Genomic DNA, 19,963 nt, shown 5'->3' on the forward strand with positions numbered 1-19,963 from the left:
GCACAGACTAGAAGGGCCGAGTTGGCCTGTTTCCATGCTGTAATTGTTATATTGTTATATTTAGTGATACAGCCTGGAGTAGGCCTTGCTGGCCCTGAGAGCCCAGCAAACTCAACTAACCCTAACCTAACTGTAGTGCAATTAACAATGAGCAGTTAACCTGCCTGGTGTGTCTCTGTGGTGGAAACCAGAACACCTGGGGAAAACCGCACCCATTCAACAGGAAGGACGTACAGACTCCTTACAGAACCAGAAATGAACTCCATACTCCCAAAGCCCCAAGCTGTGATAGTGCTGCCCTAACCACTACACTGCCGTGACACCCTGTAAGATGACCTTTGATCACATTTTTCTGCCTAGTCCGCAAACTCGGAGGGAATCATGGTCACAGTGACTCTCTACATCCTTGTCACTGCAGCTGCAATTAGTCACAAAAGAGGATGTCAAATCGCTGCAGTATCACCCGGCTGAAGTATTGACGTAGACAAGAGTGAGAAGCCATCATATTCCGACACCCACATTTGCAGGTTCACTGAATGTTGGCATCATCACTAGCAGATGACACCTCCACTCATGTGGTTCAGGGCATCCCTTAATAATCCAAATCATCCCTCCCCCCAGGAGGAAGTAGTTCCTAAATATACAAGTGGTTGTGAATCAACAGAAAATTTTCCTGATGGTGAAAGCCACATGTCCCAGAAGCATAAATAAGGCATTCATCCTCAGGGAGACCAACGTGACAGAGCTTTTCCATGAGAAACGCACACAAAACGCAGAAGGAACTCAGCAGGTCGGGCAGGATCCATGAGGAAGGGGAAATAAACATTCAGCATTTCAGGCCAAGACCTTCATCGGGGCCTTTTCCATTCCCAGCATTATTCAAAGGGAGCAATCCCAGAGAACAAAATTTACCATCATTCCTTCAACTCTTACATCAGTCTGCAGACCTATCACAACAAGTACCAGTTTGAGATTCCTTGTGCCTGGGCCTATCCTGCAGTATACACCCAGCCTCCATTAAGGCTCCATCTTTATGCACTGTGTACTGCTCCAGTACAATAGATGTCTTTCTGGAGTAGGTGGGAACTTCAGACCACAGAACTGAGAGGTAGAATATGTCTATAAATACTCCAACCAGCTGGTCCCCACAGCCCTTTAGTACTCAGCCAGGTACACGGTCTGGACCAGTCACCTTTTGCAGATTCAACATGTGCTGAAGGAAGAGCACCAAACAGACCAGTCTTAAGCTGAAAACCAGGAGCGACTAAACAAGGAAGACTACTTGTATGTCTGGCCCAATGAATATAGGAGGCATTGACTGACTGGGGAATGAAGGACACCCTGATACAGGGACTGTTTCGTCAAGGAGTGTGTGAAATCATAATCCCCAGTCCAAAGTCAGCTTCTCCACAATCTTTAACATAATAAAACACTCAGAAGACAGAAAATAATTCCTCATGTTCCTTTCTGAAGAACAGTCTGCAACAATCAAGTGAATGGATCCACGATACAATCACTAAATGGGTCACCTTAAAAGTTTCTGTGTGCGCTGCTCACTCCTTTGCGTGACTGTGAGGAAAGTTTGTTTTGAAAGGCTTGAATAAGTGAGGTTTTTCACATCTGGAGGAGACAATTGGAAGAACATTACCAAGATCTTGCTACTGTGGTCCTGGTTGATCTTCTGGCCCTGCTAGCATAGAAGAACTCATTCTTGGCATTAAAACCACTGATTTGCTTATTCAGATCTTACCCTAAATCAGAGAGCTCACAATCTCTATACAGCCTCTTTCTCCCCCACTGCACCCATTGTGGGCACCTTTGACCTCCAACTTCAATGAGAGGTTGATTTTTATGAATCTCAACTCAACAGAGCTGGCCCCGCCAGTTTGCTCCCACTGCTCAAACACCTTTTCGGCTAACTTCATGATTGTTTGCAGGCACACTGAATGGGCACTGGCTCTTAGAAGCAGCTTGAGCAATGCCACCTTCCTTCTTGTGTCAAAAACACACAGATCTATTAAGTCAGAGTCATTTTCAAATGAAACAAGCCCTTCAGCCCATCACGTCTGCAACAGGTTTTGTACCAGTCACCCCAACCATGAACTGTTCCAGCTGCTTCCGTCTGGCAAACGGTACCGCAGCATTACAGCCAGGACCAACAGGCTACAGGACAGCTTCTTTCTTAAATTCACATGTCTGTACACTGCAACAGAGTCATAACACAAATATTTTTACTCCCTCACATTGTGGGATGGATGCAAGATTTAAATAAATTTAAATCAAGTGTAAATAAATTCAAGATGGAGCACAATATGGAAAAATGTGAGGTTATCCAGAACAGTAGATAAAATATAAACACCAGGTAATTTTTCAAAATTGTCACTAATTGCAATTTGAACTAATTGGAAAAATCATCAGGACTTGGCTGGATCTGACAAATTTCTGCCCCGAATGGAAGCCTTTTGATCTACTCTTTCCCCCACTGAATGCAAACAAACACGACAAATTGGACCAAAATTCACACTTCCTTCTGAGAAACAAACAAACTTGTTATCAAGGCAAAATTAGATATGATTGAAATTTATCTTATTGCCATCATAATAAGGTGAAATGTTGGTTTTGTGGACACATGGAAGTGAGGGACATTTTTTGAAAGAAATTACCTATATTTGAAATGAGATCCTGGCAACAACAGTTACAGCTAGTTGTGTAAAATGTGTTATCCGAACAAGAACCATAGGAAAAAGCTGATTCACAAGAAGCTTAAATATTGTAGTAATCTGGTGCACACCACATTACTCATAGTTTGAGTTATAATCACTGTATTCAAAAACTACTTTGTTCACAAAATAAGAAATGTAGGGCCATCTTCCTGAAAATTGCTTACTGCAATAAAAACAACAAATACTGGAAATACTCAACATATCAGACAGCAGAGATTTCAGTCTGGGTGTTTGCTAAATGTCAGATATAATTTGTTTCCATGAGTACTGCCTGTCCGACACGATGATGTTTTTGAATGAGGCTCAAAGATCCCCAGGCCATCTTCTCACAGCTACCGCAGAGTAACAGATACAGAGGCCTTAAATCCTAAACCAAGTTCAAGAAGCACCATTTCATCCACTCAGATCTTCCACGATTCTTATCACTATCTCAAAATGGTAACACTATAAACACCTTATACAAGAAAGAACACAATTAGAACGAAGTAAAACAAAGTCCACCGTAGTGAAATCTTGAATAATTTATTATTTCATTTATGAATGTTGTGTGCCTAAATGTTATGAGTGATGTTGCTGCAATCAAGGTTTCTATCTCACCTGTGCAAATACCTGCTTGTGCTTACAATGAATTCAATTGACTTAATTACTTACATCCTTCAAATACATGAGGAGTAAAAATCTTTACGTTACATCTCTGTTCAAATGTGCAATGTGCAATAAATATTAAGTACAACAGGATAGTCAATATAACATAGAAGTACAGTTGTGTCAGCATGAATTAATCAGTCTGGTGGCCTGGTGGAAGAAGCTGTCCCTGAGCTTGTTGGTCCTGGCTTTTATGCTGCGGTACTGTTTCCCGGTTGGCAGCAGTTGGACCAGTTTGTGGTTGGGGTGACTCTGGTCCCCAATAATCCTTTGGGTCCTTTTTACACAGCTGTCTTTGTAAATATCCTGAATAGTGGGAAGTTCACATCTACAAAATAAACTTTGACTCTAATTGAACTGTGTAGTGTTCACAGCATTTTCTGTTTGTATTTCAGATTTCTAGCATTTAGTTTTTTATAAACTTGCCTTTGTACTGCAGTATGCATGTTATACCAATAGCTTTTAAACAGCACTCTTTGGTTTCAAGGTTAATAGATGACTTTCGAGTACATTCATTGTTGTTACACCCCCAGGACATCACATTAGGAGCTTCTCAGGGCAGTGTCCTTACAGCTGCTTTAACAAAAGACTTTCCTTCCACTACAAAATCAGAAGCGGGGATGCTCAATTCCTTCAGAAATGTAACAGCCCAAGGCTGTATGCAGGAAGTGGGAAATGACTAAAATAGCAAGCATTAACTATCTTCAATAAGAGACAACCCAACCGCCTCCCCTTGAGATTCAATGGCATTATGACGTTCCCATTGTTAGTATCATGGGAGACGTCAATTACCAGAAATTCAATCGAACCAACTGCAGAAATACCAAAGCTGCGACAGCAGTCAGAGCTGTTATTGGGTATTTTGACCCAATAATTACAAAGTACATGTCAGGAATATACTGAAATACTCTTCCCTTACTTAACTGAGTGAACAATTCTCAAGAAACTCAACGCTATCAACACAAAGCAGTTCGTTCAGTTGGCATCCTTCAACCTCGCTAAATATTCACTTTGTCCACCACCAGCAGAGTCACTGCAACGTTTGCAGTCTATAAAGTATATAACAGTTGCTTACACAGGCTAATCAATACACTTCCCTAACACTTCTATCAAGGAAGACGAGGAGTATTAGTTACATGGGATCACCACTCTGCCGCAGATTCCTGTCATACACCATTCTGGCTGGTCTTTCATCATCCCAGGCTCCAAAAGTCACAGAAACCTCTGTCCAAGGGCTTTTTGGGAGAACCGTCACTAGAATTGATTCCTGTGGTTCAAGAAGGCACCATCTTCTCAAGGGCAATTAGGAATGGCCAACATTAATGTTGGTGACAGTCAGATCCCAGAAATGAACATCTTGTAGTGATGTACTCCATACGGAGCTAGAGACGACATGCAGTCAGTAAGTCGTTTCGAGACTAGTTTATTCAAACTTCATTGCACTGGCTTTTAATCCCTAGTTCCCGCCCTCTCCAGGCAGAAATGACGTCAGAGGTGCATTACCAAAGTCTCGCCCCGCGCGTTGGCTATTTGTGAGCCGGTTCACCTGCGCAGAAAGTGGGTCGCCACATAACCCCTACACCCCCCAATGTCCACAGTCTGGATCAGTCTCTGTTTGGGAGGTCTACCTCTGTGCCGCGGTGCCTGAACCTCGACCGGCTGCGCCAAGTCCACATGGGCTGGTTTGAGACGGTCCACTGTGAAAACCTCTTCTTTCCCCCCACAGTCCAGAATGTACATGGACCCGTTGTTGTTGATCACCTTGAACATGTATGGCCGCTGTAGTGGCACCCGGTGTCCGCCCCTTCGTGCAAACACAAACTTACAGTTCTGCAGGTCTTTGGGTACATGGGTCGGGTGCCGTCCATGCTTTGAAGTTGGTACGGGGGCCAGGTTGCCGAGCCTTTCGCGTAGCCTGTCCAGGACTGCTGCGGGTACTTCCTTTTGCCCCCTTGGGGCTGGTATGAACTCTCCTGGGACGGCCAGGGGCACCAACTCGGTGACGAGGCATGCAGATCCTCTTTGGGCACCTTGCAGATTCCAAGCAGGACCCAGGGAAGCTCGTCCACCCAGTTAGGTCCTCTCAGGCGGGCCAAGAGAGCCGACTTCAAGTGACGGTGGAAATGCTCCACTAGTCCGTTCGATTGTGGGTGGTAAGCAGTTGTGTGGTGTAGCTGCGTTCCCAACAGGCTGGCCACAGCCGACCACAGGCTGGAGGTGAACTGGGCGCCTCTGTGGGAGGTAATGTGGGCCGGTACCCCGAAGCGTGCTACCCAGGTTGCGATCAGTGCTCGGGCACAGTAATCGGCAGATGTGTCGGTGAGTGGGACCGCCTCTGGCCACCTCGTGAACCGGTCTACCATAGTCAGCAGGTACCGCGCTCCTTGGGACACTGGTAGGGGCCCATGACATCCACATGAATGTGGTTGAACCTCCGGTGGGTGGGTTTGAACTGCTGTGGCGGGGCTTTAGTGTGCCACTGCACCTTGGCTGTTTGGCACTGCACGCACGTTCTGGCCCATTCACTGACCTGCTTGCAAAGTCCATGCCATGCGTACTTGCTGCAGACCTGCCGGACAGTTGTCCTGATAGATGGGTGTGTCAAACTGTGTATGGAGTCGAAAACTTGCCGCCTCCAGGCTGCCGGGACGATGGGGCGAGGTTGGCCGGTAGCCACGTCATCCAGGAGGGTCCTCTCACCTGGGCCTACGAGAAAGTCCTGCAGCTACAAACTCGAGACTGCGGTCCGGTAGCTTGGCATCTCGTCGTCTGCCTGCTGCGCCTCCGCCAGTGCTGCATAGTCCACCCCCAGGGACAGGGCCTGGACAGTTGATCTGGAGAGTGCGTCCGCCACGACGTTGTCCTTCCCCAAGACATGCTGGATGTCCGTCGTGTACTCGGAGATGTAGGACAGATGTCGCTGCTGGCAAGCCGACCAGGGATCGGACACCTTCGTGAACGCAAAGGTCAACGGTTTGTGGTCTGTGAACGCGGTGAATGGCCTGCCTTCTAAGAAGTACCTGAAATGCCGGATTGCCAGATACAGTGCCAACAGCTCCCCGTTGAAAGCACTGTACTTGAGTTCGGGTGGTTGTAGGTGCTTGCTGAAGAACGCCAGGGGTTGCCTGCGCCCCTCGATAAGCTGCTCCAGCACCCCACCGACTGCTGTGTTGGATGCGTCCACCATGAGTGCGGTTGGAACGTCCATTCTGGGGTGCACCAGCATCGCGGCATCTGCCAAGGCTTCCTTGGCTTTAACGAAAGCGGCCACGGTCTCCTTGTCCCAAGTAGTGTCCTTGCCTTTACCCGACATCAGGGTGTACAAAGGGTGCATGATACCAGCTGCTGAGGGGAGGAAACGGTGGTAGAAGTTCACCCTACCAACGAACTCCTGCAGGCCTTTGACCGTGTTGGGCCAGGCAAAGTGGCGGATCATGTCTACCTTGGCGGGCAGAGGTGTTGCCCCGTCTTTGGTAATCCTGTGGCCCAGGAAGTCGATGGTATCGAGTCCGAACTGGCGTTTGGCCGGGTTGATCATGAGGCTGAAATCACTCAGGCGGGAGTAGAGCTGGCGGAGGTGGGACAGATGTTCCTGGCGACTACTGCTGGCTATAAGGATGTCGTCCAAATAGATGAACGCAAAGTCCAGGTCGCGTCCCACCGCATCCATTAGCCGCTGGAACGTCTGTGCGGCATTCTTCAGGCTGAACGGCATTCGGAGGAACTCGAACAGGCCGAACGGGGTGATGAGTGCTGTTTTGGGGATGTCTTCAGGGTGCACCAGGATTTGATGGTAACCCCAGACGAGGTCTACTTTGGAAAATATTCTTGCCCCGTGCAGGTTTGCTGCAAAGTCCTGTATGTGCGGCACGGGGTAGCGGTCTGGAGTTGTAGCCTCGTTCAGCCTGCGGTAATCGCCGCATGGTCTCCAACCCCCAGCTGCTTTGGGCACCATGTGCAGGGGGGAGGCCCATGGGCTGTCAGACCTCCATACGATCCCCAATTCCTCCATCCTCTTGAACTCCTCCTTCGCCAGGCGGAGCTTTTCCGGGGGGGGGGGGGGGGGGGGGGAGTCTTCGTGCGCGGGCGTGGTCCCTGGGTCGGAATGTGGTGCTGTACCCCATGTCTGGGCATGGCTGCCGTGAACTGCGGTGCCAGAATCGATGGGAAGTCCACCAGGACTTTGGTGAATTCGTTGTCCGACAACGTGATGGAATCCAGGTGTAGGGCCGGCAACTTGGCTTCACCCAAGGAGAACGTCTGGAAAGTCTCGGCATGTACCAGTCTTTTCCCTTGCAAGTCGACCAGCAGGCTGTGAGCTCGCAAGAAGTCCGCCCCCAGGAGTGGTTGGGCCACGGCGGCCAGTGTGAAGTCCCACATGAACCGGCTGGCGCCGAACTACAGCTGCACTGTGCGGGTGCCGTAGGTCCGTATCGTGCTGCCATTTGCAGCCCTCAGGGTGGGTCCTGGCTTCCTATTGCAGGTGTCGTATCCCATCGGGGGCAAGACGCTGATTTCCGCTCTGGTGTCGACCAAGAAGTGGCGTCCCAACTGTTTGTCCCAGACGTATAAGAGGCTGTCCTGATGGCCAACCGCCATAGTCAGTAACGGCTGTAGGCCCTGGCCCTGACCCTTGCAGGGCGGGCAACAACGGCGGGCTTCTGTGCCCCACCGCTGGTGGTAGAAACCCCACTGTTCACTGGCCTCCTCACTCCTGCCTCTGTGTTGTGTGCGCCTTCCTTCCGGGCCTGGTCTGGTCCGCTGTTGGGCGCGTGGCCTGGTAATCTGACCGACGGACGCCACGCTCTCCCTCTTGGCTTTCCACAGCACGTCTGCCTGGGCTGCAACCTTCCAGGGGTCGCTGAAATCTGCGTCAGCCAGCAGCAGATGTATGTCCTCGGGCAGCTGCTCTAGGAACGCCTGCTCAAACATGAGGCAGGGCTTGTGTCCGTCAGCCAGGGCCAGCATCTCGTTCATCAATGCTGACGGCGGTCTGTCCCAAACTGTCCAGGTGCAGCAGGCGGGCACCCTGCTCACGCCGCAAGAGGCCAAAGGTCCCAATGAGCAGCGCTTTGAATGTTTCATATTTGCCTTCTTCCGGGGGCGACTGTATGAAATCTGCAACCTGGGTGGCCGTCTCCTGGTCAAGGGCACTCACCACGTGGTAGTAACGCGTGGAATCAGAGGATATCTGCTGAATCAGGAACTGGGCTTCTGCTTGGCTAAACCACATGCGTGGTCACAGCGTCCAGAAAGTTGGCAGTTTTAACAAAACTGCGTGAACAGATGAAGAGTCGGTCATCTTTGGTCCAAATCCCGTTTGGACCATCGGGGTTACCAATGTAGCGATGTACTACATACAGAGCTAGGGACGACACGCAGTCAGTAAATACTTTCGAGACTAGTTTATTCAAACTTCGCGGCGCTGGCATTTAATCCCTAGTGCCCACCCTCTCTGGGCAGAAATTACATCAGAGCATTACCAAAGTCTCTCCCTGCGCGCTGGCTATTTGTGAGCCGGTTCGCCTGCGCAGAAAGTGGGACGCCACAATCTATTGTTGGAGCGCCACAGTAGTGTAGTGGTTAGCACGACGCTATTACAGCTCGGGCATCGGAGTTTGGAGTTCAGTCCCGACATCTTCCGTAAGAAGATTGTAGATCTCTTCCCACAGGTGTGTGGGTTTCCTCTGGGTTTTCTGCTTCCCCTCCCTGGCACAGTCCAAAGACACACTGATTAGTTGGGTGATTGGTCATTGTAAATCATCCTGTGATTAGGCTCGGGTCAGGTTAAGTAGGGGGTCTACTGGGTGCTGTGGCTCATTGGGCCAGAAGGACGTGATCCGCGCAGCATCTTTCAAGAAATAATAGTGAAAACCGCACAGTATGAGAAATGAGCAAACAAATCAAACATCATGATTCTCTGACCACAGATGCTGGCTGATTTGCTGAGTACTTCCGCCATTTCTGCTTTTGTAGGCAATTTTAAGGAAAATGGCTCTGCATTCATTTCATTTTTTAGAACAATGTGGTGTTTAGACTCAAATCTCTAAGTAAATTTAGACCACAAGATATAGGAACAGAGTTAGGTCATCAAGTCTGCTCCATTGCAACATGATTGATCCATTTTCCCTCTCAGCCCCAATCTCCTGACTTCTCCCCGTATCCCTTCATGCCCTGACCAATCAAGAATCTATCAACCTCTGCCTTAAATATACATAAAGACTTGACTTTCACAGTTGCCTGTGGTAAAGAATTCCACAGATTCACCACTCTGGTGAAAAATTCCTCATCTCCATTCCAAAGGGATGCCCTCTATTCTGAGGCTGTATCCTCTGGTCTTAGACTCTCCCACCATAAGTAACATCCTTTCCACATCCACTCTATCACGGCCTTTCTCTATTCCATAGGTTTCAATGAGGTCAGCCCTCATTCTTCTGAATTCCAGCAAACACAGGCCCAGAGCCATCAAGTGCTCCTCATATGACAAGCTGTTCAATCCTGGAGTCATTTTCGTGAACCTCCTCTGGTCTCAGCACATCTTTTCTAAGATGAGGGGTGCAAAACTGCTCACAATACTCCAAGTGAGGCCTCACTAAAGCTTTATAATGCCTCAACATTACATCTTTGCTTTTATATTCTGGTCATAAATGTTGTATGGTGATATGTGTACTTTGCAATATTTATTACCAAAGTACATGTATCAGCATACACTACCTTAAGGTGATTTTTTTTTGCAGGCATTTCACAGTAGAACAAGCAATCACACAGAATCAGTGAACAACAGGCATAATTAAAGACTGTAAAGAAAATAAACAAAAAACCCACAAAAAAATAAAAAAAACAAGCAATAGTGATTACATCTCTGAATATGTTATGTCATGGTATGCAACATTTAAGCTTCCTGTGAATCAGGGAGGACACTCCCCATCAAAACTAAGAAGAAGCTGGTTGGCAGGTGTGAGGTTCTCTCTGGGTGGTCGTACTTGGAGCAAGTGTGGCCCGTCCCCTGCTCCTCTAGCTTAGGATTAACTACAGCAGTCTTCAAGTTCAAAGGGGATTGGAGAATGAACTATCAAATGGGTCCCTGGACAACAAGGGTAAAAGCATACCCAATATTGCTTTCACCCCGATGACCAATTTCATGCATGGCTGTGTGGAGCCTAAGTACCTGGGCACTAAGAACCACTCAGTGCCAAGGTTCTACCAGTCACTGTTGCTGAACAGGATGGGACTGGCCCATTGCCACACAGTGTCCCAGTCAACTGGACATTGCCGCACTACCTTTCCTTTGTGGAAAAGCTCTTCTGGAGCAACATGTTTGACCACAAGTCCATCAGGCAGTGGTTGGCACGAAACATCCTGCAGACACTGCAGGAGAAGGATTCAATGGACACAGTGGGGTGGATCCCTGAGCAGACTGTCCAGACCACCTGGCAGAATGCTCATCCCCACATCTCACCAAGGCCTTGCCTGGCTGGTGGTGAGATGGACCCTCCCAGTCAGTTCCTTCCCGCATATCTAGAATATCACTCCCACCGCGCATTGCTCACGGGGTGGCTGTAGTGGAGAAGAGAAGGTAGCTCACCTCCTTGTGTACTGAGTGCTTGTGAAGGAGATGTGGAGAAAGATGGGACCCTCTTTTGTGGATCATCCCCAACACTTGCGTGACAGTGGACTCACTGATCTACAGGCTGTTCCCAGGGACACACATGGAGACAAACATCAAGTGCTGCTCACACGTCATCAACTCAGTGAAAAATTACCTTTGGTCTTCCCAAAACTTGCTGATCTGCCAGCACATCGAGATGTCCGTGGAGGAATGTTGCCGTGGCACACTCCGGGCACAGGAGTACGTGCTGAGGGAAGCTTGGTGCAGCCGCCATAGGGGCTCAGTGGGGAAGGACCACAGTGTAGGGTTCTTCCAGAGCTGTGTGAGGCAGCTCCCCTCTCGATTACTGGGGTGATGCACCACCCAGAGTGCCACAGGAGTGACAGCAGTGCTATTGATGTGTATGAATGTAATAAAACAGGACAGGAGATTTGACTATAAATGTAAAGAATGAAAAGGCAATGAACAGCTTATTCTTGCAAATATTTTTCCATTACGAATAAAGTTGATTTTGTTTTTAAAAAATCCACAACTGAAGGAGGATGCAAGGGCCTGTGTCATGGTCCATCCCAAGCAGCTGCGTGACAGAGGATTCTGATCTATGGGCTGTTCCGAGAGACAGACGGACGGACAGACAGACACGCACGAAGTGCTGTTGACAATCAAGTGCTGCTTTAACACATACAAACAAGCTGGATGAACTCAGCAGGTCGGGCAGTGTCTGTTGAAAGAAGCAGTCAACGTTTCAATGTTCAGTGCTGCTTTAGCCTTCCCTGAACCTGCTGGCCTGGCAGCACAGTGACATGTTCGTAGAGGAATGCTGCCGCTGGCACATTTCAGGCTTCAGGTGTACAAGCTGAGGAACCCGCTGAAGCTTAATGCAGCCACTGCTAGGGCAAGGGCTCAGTGAGGGAAGGACTACAGTAGAGGTTTCTTCTGTTGCAGTACAGCCTGGTTGGGTGTGGAATCCCTAATTATTGTAGCAGTGTCCCAACCCAGGGGATCACGTGACTGTCAAAAGTGTAATTGATTTTCAGAAGTGTAATAGAACTCTGCTTAACGCATTGCCTATGAATGAAAGAATGAAACTGCTTCACAGATTCTTGTAAATAATTTTATGAATAAAGTTAATTTGAGGTATTAAAAACATTTCCACAACTGGCCAAGACATGTTACTCTTGTTACTGACTTCCCACTTCATTCACGCACGAGCCCCAGATACGTACTTCCTTATTCATTTACAGCAGCTAAAGGGAGAAGAAATCTGTCCTCAGAAACAGTTTAGTCATCAAAACAATACTGACTACAATGGAGAAATATTAACACTTAAAGACCAAGAATCACAACTGTTGGTATATTTGAAAAAACACCTTTGATGTGGTTTTATGAAGATTGTACTGGCTATGTTTTTAGTAAATCATTAACCAATTAAAAATAGAAGTTTAACTTTACCATTGAAGTGGTGGAGTCATTGTTCCCGTAGTGACTGTACACTGAACTTATGAAGTGGTTTTAAAACTCAAATCATTACGATCGCTTCTGATTGCTTGAGTAAACCGTGAAAATGTGAATTTCTTCACTTCCTAATGGGGCATATTTCAAGTTTATTTCAATAAGCTGCCACAAAATTTAATCACAAGTTACAGCCATTTAGTTTTGCTCCATAATCATTTCCCCAAATAGTTTCAGTACATTTTGTGCCAGCATTAAAAGCAACTTGCATATATATCTATGTCAGGCTGTTTGTACATCCCATTTAAAACACTGTTCCATATTAATTATATTCCACAAAAGACAGGGTGACACTTTATAATAAATTGGTCAGACTGCATTTGGAGTCTAATGAGCAGGTCTGAGCCCTACATTTCTAAAAAGAATGTGCTGGCATAGGTGAGGGTCACAGAAATTATTCCAGGAGTGAAAGAGTTAACACATGAGGCACGTTTGATGGCTCTGGTCCTGAGTTTAGAATAAATGGGAGGGGGAGATTACATTGAAAACTATTGAATACTGAAAGGCTAAGATAGAGTGGATGTGCAGAGAATGTTTCCAATTATGGAAAACTCTAAGACCAAAGGCCATAGCTTCAGAATAGGACGTCCCTTTAGGAGTGAAATAAGGAGCAATTTTCATTAGCCAGAATGTGGTGAATCTGTGGAATTAATAAAGTGTGATATATTTAAAATGCAGGTTCTTGATGAGGAAAACACGAAAGGTTACAGGGAGAGAGCAGGGGAATGGGGCGAAGGTGCAAAATAAAATCAGCCATTATTGAAAGGCAGAGCAGGCTCAAGGGGCTAGCTCCTGCTCCGATGTCTATGATCTCATATTTAAATTATATTGTGGCTGCTTGTCTTTTCCTTAAAAGTGGCAAATTGCCTTGTTCAGTGCATTTGTACTTTACATTTTTAAGTATAACTGATTTAGTGCAAGTGCTATGTTACTGAGACAAAACCTCAGTGTATATGGGTAGACACGAGCTAAGCAATAACACCAAAACTCTCAAAGCTCGTAATAACATAAATACCACAGTAAAATTTTATGAAAAGCAATGAGGACTGTTGGACTGAGAATCACTTGTATACTGTGATAAACACAGGGTACTGGAACACTGCAGGATTATCATAAAATTATCATCATTGTTTTAACCAGGATGTTCAAGATTAATTAAAATTTTTGAAGAAATCCACGTCAACTGCTAATAATATTATACCTTTTCAGGATATTTTTCAATCTCTTATAGCAGCTGTAAGAGATGGTCTTCAAAATCTTTGAGAAATAAAAGCAGAAAGACTGAATAAAGTGCAAACTACTTAAGATTTTGTTTATAACAGATGTTCATATTATCCTGAACAAGAAATTGTTTTCTCACCACTCCACAAGTCACAGACAGATTCAGATCCTGGAATTCCACAATGCCATTGATTAAAACAATCTTCATCAACCAAACTGTTCTTTCCATAACGTCAAAGGACAGACAGCAGAAAGCCTTGTTGAGAAACATGCTCGAGTACAACAGCATCCACCAGCATTTTGCTACTTGTGACACAAGAATTACCACCCTAAATCTAATAGATAAGCACTTTTATATACAAGTGGGCTGATACAAAAATCTGTCACCTCCCTCCTGATGCTGGAAGTCTGATGAAGGATTCCAAATTTAAACACTCTTCTTTCCTCAGACACTGACAGACCTGCTGTGTGTTTCCAGTATTTTTTTTTGCTTGTACCTTGACTGGAAAGCATGGAAAGGACTTTACCAAATTGTGGTGCAATAGTTTCAAGCAGATGAACAGAAATTCAGTGGGATACTTTGATTTGGCAAAGCCAGTTGAGTTTATGTTGTATCTGCAGCACAGGACTAACAATTCTTTTGAAAATTGAAAACAATATCGTCACCAGAAAGGGTAAATTTCAGTGTCTCTACAATAAGGGTTATTTTGTTTGTGCAGACCTTGACACAAAGTCTTCCATAAAAATTTGCTGAATGGCAAATTGACTTTAAAAAAAAATGATTGGCTTAAAAGTGAAATACAACCCAGAGGACACAATGCATCACAGAGAGCATTGTGATTACAGGGCCATTGCTCCTAGACAGCTACTAGCTGCAAATTTTACATTCCTAGACATTTCAAATATTACTAATGCTGTAAGGCATTTGATTTTTTTAGTATTTCAATGCCGAATGGAAAATTTCTGTGCTTTCCACATTGTTACTTAATAGAGACATAGGTGGTGGTGATGGGGAGGAGTCGTGGGGGGTTTCATAAGATTAGCCCTCCAGTTTTCAAACATCAGCATTCCACATTATGACAATAGTAAAAAGGTCATTGAACCTCAATATAAATTCAACGGGCCAAAGGGTCACTTCTTCAATGTAGCTGCTGTGATACCCTGATATGGTGTTCTTTAAAACCAGTTATTTCATTTATTAGTAGCTTCATATCATACAAGTACACTGGGAGTGCTGATAATCGCATACAAACTACATGAGACATCTGCCATTAATGCCCAAGTTTCAAAACCCAGTGGTTTTCTCAGTTTAGTACACATTCATTCTGCCTCTCAAACTTCTCCCCCACATTTCAAAGCCTTGCAAGATAAAATGCTATGCGCAACACATTGTGAGAAGCTTTGCTGAAATCCACAATTGCATTCACAGAAATAACATTGTAGGCAAATACTCCCATCAGTTTAAGCTAAGTCCTTGACAAAAATTTGCTTTGACTCCTGAATGTTATACACCCATCTGTATGGGACATTTTTCCCCAATCAATACGCTTTCAAGATTTTATCCATAAAAGATTAGAAATAGACATGGTAGAGTTATAGAACACTACAGCCCACCAATAGGCCCTTTGGACCATCTAGTCCAGGATGAACTGTTATTCTGCCCAGTCTCATCGACCTGCACCTGGACCACAGCTCTTCATATCCCTCCCATCCACGTTCTTATCCAAACTTCTCTTCAATGTTGCACTCAGACCCACATCCACTCCTTCCATGGGCAGCCCATTCCACACTGAGTGAAGAAGATTCTCCTCAGACTCCCCTTAAGTATTTCAGCTTTCACTCTTAACTCATGACCTCTAGTTCAAGTTTCTCCCAAGCTCAGTGGAAAATGCCAGCTTGCATTTACCCCAACTATACCCTCAATTGTGTATACCTTTCTATCAAATTTCTCATTCCCTATGCTCCAAGAAATAAAGCCTTAACCTATTCAAACTTCCCCTATAATTCAAGTCCTTGAGTTCCATCAACATCTTTGCAAATTTTCTGTGGATTCAAAAGAAAAATTGTTGATATCTTTCTTGTAGGTAGGTGACCACAACTGCACACAATACTCCAAATTTGGCCCTCACCAACATCTTGTACAACTTCAACACAACGTCCCTACTCCTGTACTCAGTACTTTGATTTATGAAGGCCAATGACCCAAAATGGACCCCATCTGCCTGTGATGCCACTTTCAAGGAAACAAACTGTAGGTATGTGGGAAGTTGGCACACTCTGTGCTACACATCTGGTGATCTGACACATTCTAAGTTTATGATTTCTACAAACTCTTGGATTTGATCTGCCAGTCTGTAAAATTATAGGTAAACTTATAAATCAGGGGCTCCTAACCTTGGATCATGGATTCCTCAGTTGATGGTCGGAGTCCATGGCATAAAAAAGGTTGTGAACTCCAGTTCTCTCTTTCCTGGGCTGTACCTACATCAAGGATGACACAATGTAGAGATACGTGGAACTAGTGGAATAATCTTGGGATAACATTAATTTTAATCAGTTAATTGCTATATCATTCCCATCAATATTCTAAGTAGTAAAGAAATGAAGTGGCTCAGATTTTGTGGTAGTTATACTAGCATTCATTGTCGGTATTCTGGAAAACCTCACTGCCATTTCAACACATGTATTCAAAAACAAAAAATACCATTTACTGACATCAATTTTGACAGGATTGCTGAAAGCCTCTTTGAAAATATGTAACACCCCTGCTCATTCTGAGAACTTCAGACCCAAAGTGGAGAGTAGCACTGAGGATCATATTATCAACACCATGTACACAGAGGCTCGGCCTAAGCAGTGGAAGGACCATACTGCTCATCAGCCACCAACACTCACCCGCAGAGGAGAGGTGCCTCAGAACTCACCTCAGAACTCAAAATCAGAGAAAAATTGTCAACTGTGATCCCAAGGGACTACCCAAGAAGAAGATCGTTACTGAGGGTATATTCCTGAAGGAACAGATTCTTTGGAAAAGCTATCAACAAACATTAAAATCTACTCAAAATATATTTAAAAAATTGTCCAGGGAAGCACTGTATAAACAAAATGTGACAAACCTGAATCTGGTCATTTACACTTTGATCAGTCTTCTCTCACTGACATTATCAAGGTCACCTGCTCAAAGTGCACACAAAAGTGATGAATTTGGGTTTTATCAGAACTGCTTTGTTCCAATCTCATTACTGCCTTGATCAGAAACTGAATTCCAAATGCAAGTGGAACCATCTGTGCCTTGCAGCTGAACACCCTCAAAACCATGAAAATGGAAATCAGAAGGAAATGAGTCTCCTCTCCACCTACTCATCAACAATAACTCTACAGCTAGCACTGTTTTAACCGTCAGGTTCCTGGGCATCATTAGTTTGCAAAACCTCATGCAGGAGAACCATATCTCCCTCATTAACAAAATGGCTCGGCAGAGAATGTACTACTTGTGGTGGTTGGTAAAATTCCATCTTTCCCAGATCTTACTCATGCAATTTTACACTACTAGCATAAAGAGCAGCCTCACATTAACCATTACTGTCTGGTTCGGTACAACCTCCTCTCCCGATATATGAAAACTACAGTGAACTGGCAGGTTGGCAGGAAAGGTCATTGGCCACCGTCTACCATCACTGCAGGACCTGCATGTGTACAGGACAAAGAAACACTCACACAACTACTGGATGGGGAGTTTCAGGAATTTGGAGCCAACGATGATGAGTAGAACTCAAAGTGAGAGTATACGACTGGTGGAACTGTAGTGGTACAGGGGGTGTCCATGGGGTGCTGGTCAGTGAAGCCCCTTTGTCCTGGATGATGCTGAGATTTTCTCAATGTTACTGGAGTTTATACACATTCCATCTGAGAAAGTGCAAAGTAATCTGCTGTAGTCCAGATGTGGTTTCTGCATGATGGAAAGGCAGGAGAACATTCATCTTCTATCCTGCTCCAGTGTCCGTGGTTCTTGTACTGCTGGTTTGATAATGCTAATTTCTGATGAAATCTTAAAGGAGAAAGATTGAAGATCTGGGTGAATGGTGCCACCACAACAACGTCAGCAAAACTGACGAGCTGATTATTGACAACAGAAGGGAAAAATGGAATTTATGAGCCAATCCTCAATAGCTGATTAGAGGTGGAGAGAGTGTGTAATTTTAAATTCCTTGGCTTTGTCATTTCAGAGATCTGTTCTGTAGCCAGCAGGTAAGTGCCACTATAAAGAAGGCACAGCAGCATCTCTACTTTATTATAAATTATAGCAGATTTGGCATAGCATCTAAAACTTTGAAAAACCTCAATAATGCACAGTGGAAAATTTCCTAACTGGTTTCATCATGGCCTGATAATGAATAAGCAAAGCCCAGAAAAGCTAACCAAAAGTAGCCCAGTCCATCACATGAAAAGCCCTTCCCATCACTGAATGCGTCTATAAGGAATTCTGCCACAAGAAAGCAGCATCCATCATTAAGGATCCCCACCAACCAGGCCATGCTCTCTTCTCAATGCTGCCATTGGGAAGGTGGTACTGGAACATTAGGTCCCACACCACCAGATCTAGGAACAGTTATTACCCTTCAACATCAGGCTTCTGAACCAGCTTGGACAACTTCACTCACCTCAACCCTCAACACTGAACTGATTCCACAACTTAATGACTTACTTTCAAGGACTCGACAACTCACATTCTCAATACTATTTATTTAATATTAATATATTTCTATTTGCTCATTTTGTCTTCTTTTGCATATTGGTTGTCTGTCACTGTGTGTTGTTTTTCTTTCATTCTATTGAATTCCTTTGTTCTACTGTGAATGCCTGCAAGAAAATGAATATCAGGATGGTATATGCTAACATACACTATGTACTTTGAAAATAAATTTACTTTGAACTTTAAGTCTTCACACAAAATTAACAGTCATATCTGCCCTCTCAGGGGAAGACTGCCTCCAGCAGAAGTTAAAAAAGCTACAAATTTAAATGGCAAACACGAGGAAATCTGTAGATGTTGGAAATTCAAACAACAACACACACAAAATGCTGGTAGAACACAGCAGGTCAGGCAGCATCTAGAGGGAGAAGCGCTGTCGACGTTTCGGGCCAAGACCCTTGGTCAGGACTAACCGAAAGGAAAGATAGTAAGAGATTTGAAAGTAGTGGGGGGGGGAGGAGGAAATGCAAAATAGAAGACCGGAGGGGGTGGGATGAAGCTAAGAGCTGGAAAGGTGATTGGCAAAAGTAATACAGAGCTGGAGAAGGGAAAGGATCATGGGACGGGAGGCCTCAGGAGAAAGAAAGGGGGGAGCACCAGAGGGAGATGGAGAACAGGCAAACAACTAAATATGTCAGGGATGGGGTAAGAAGGGGAGGAGGGGCATTAGCAGAAGTTAGAGAAGTCAATGTTCATGCTATCAGGTTGGAGGCTACCCAGCCGGTATATAAGATGTTGTTCCTCCAACCCGAGTTTGGATTCATTTTGACAGTAGAGGCGGCCATGGATAGACATATCAGTATGGGAATGGGACGTGGAATTAAAATTTGTGGCCACTGGGAGATCCTGCTTTCTCTGGCGGACAGAGCATAGGTGTTCAGCGAAATGGTCTCCCAGTCTGCGTCGGGTCTCACCAATATATAAACGGCCACACCGGGAGCACCGGACGCAGTATACCACACCAGCCGACTCACAGGTGAAGTCTGGGGTCCTGAATGGTGGTGAGGGAGGAAGTGTAAGGGTAGGTGTAGCACTTGTTCCGCTTACAAGGATAAGTGCCAGGAGGGAGATCGGTGGGAAGGGATGGGGGGGGGTGGATGAGTGGACAAGGGAGTCGCGTGGGGAGCGATCCCTGCGAAAAGCAGAAAGGGGGGTGGGGAGGGAAAAATGTGTTTGGTAGTGGGATCCGGTTGGAGGTGGCGGAAGTTACGGAGAATTATACGTTGGGCCTGGAGACTGGTGGGGTGTTAGGTAAGGACAAGGGGAACCCTATCCCGAGTGGGGTGGCAGGTGGATGGGGTGAGGGCAGATGTACGGGAAATGGGCGAGATTCGTTTGAGAGCAGAGTTGATGGTGGACGAAGGGAAGCCCCTTTGTTTTAAAAAAAGGAAGACATCTCCTTCGTCCTGGAATGAAAAGCCTCATTCTGAGAGCAGGTGTGGTGGAGACGGAGGAATTCTGAGAAGGGGATAGCATTTTTGCAAGAGACAGGTTGGGAAG

The 19,963-nt window shown here is 45.5% G+C and overlaps 1 protein-coding gene across 3 annotated transcripts in view; it reads right to left on the bottom strand.

The window, feature by feature from the left end:
• The window catches only part of mao (monoamine oxidase), a 192,725-nt gene that overhangs the window by 158,378 nt on the left and 14,384 nt on the right, over positions 1-19,963 (bottom strand). For 2 of the 3 annotated variants that reach the window (XM_059968275.1, XM_059968276.1), the window contains exon 2: positions 16,105-16,191. The exons of the other annotated variant lie outside the window; for it this stretch is intronic. In XM_059968275.1, coding sequence (XP_059824258.1) covers positions 16,105-16,191 — 87 coding nt within the window. The remainder of the gene's footprint in view (positions 1-16,104; positions 16,192-19,963) is intronic. 3 annotated transcript variants of the gene reach the window in all.

The sequence above is a fragment of the Hypanus sabinus genome, chromosome 4 (genome assembly GCF_030144855.1).
Source record: "Hypanus sabinus isolate sHypSab1 chromosome 4, sHypSab1.hap1, whole genome shotgun sequence".
Lineage (NCBI taxonomy): Eukaryota > Metazoa > Chordata > Chondrichthyes > Myliobatiformes > Dasyatidae > Hypanus > Hypanus sabinus.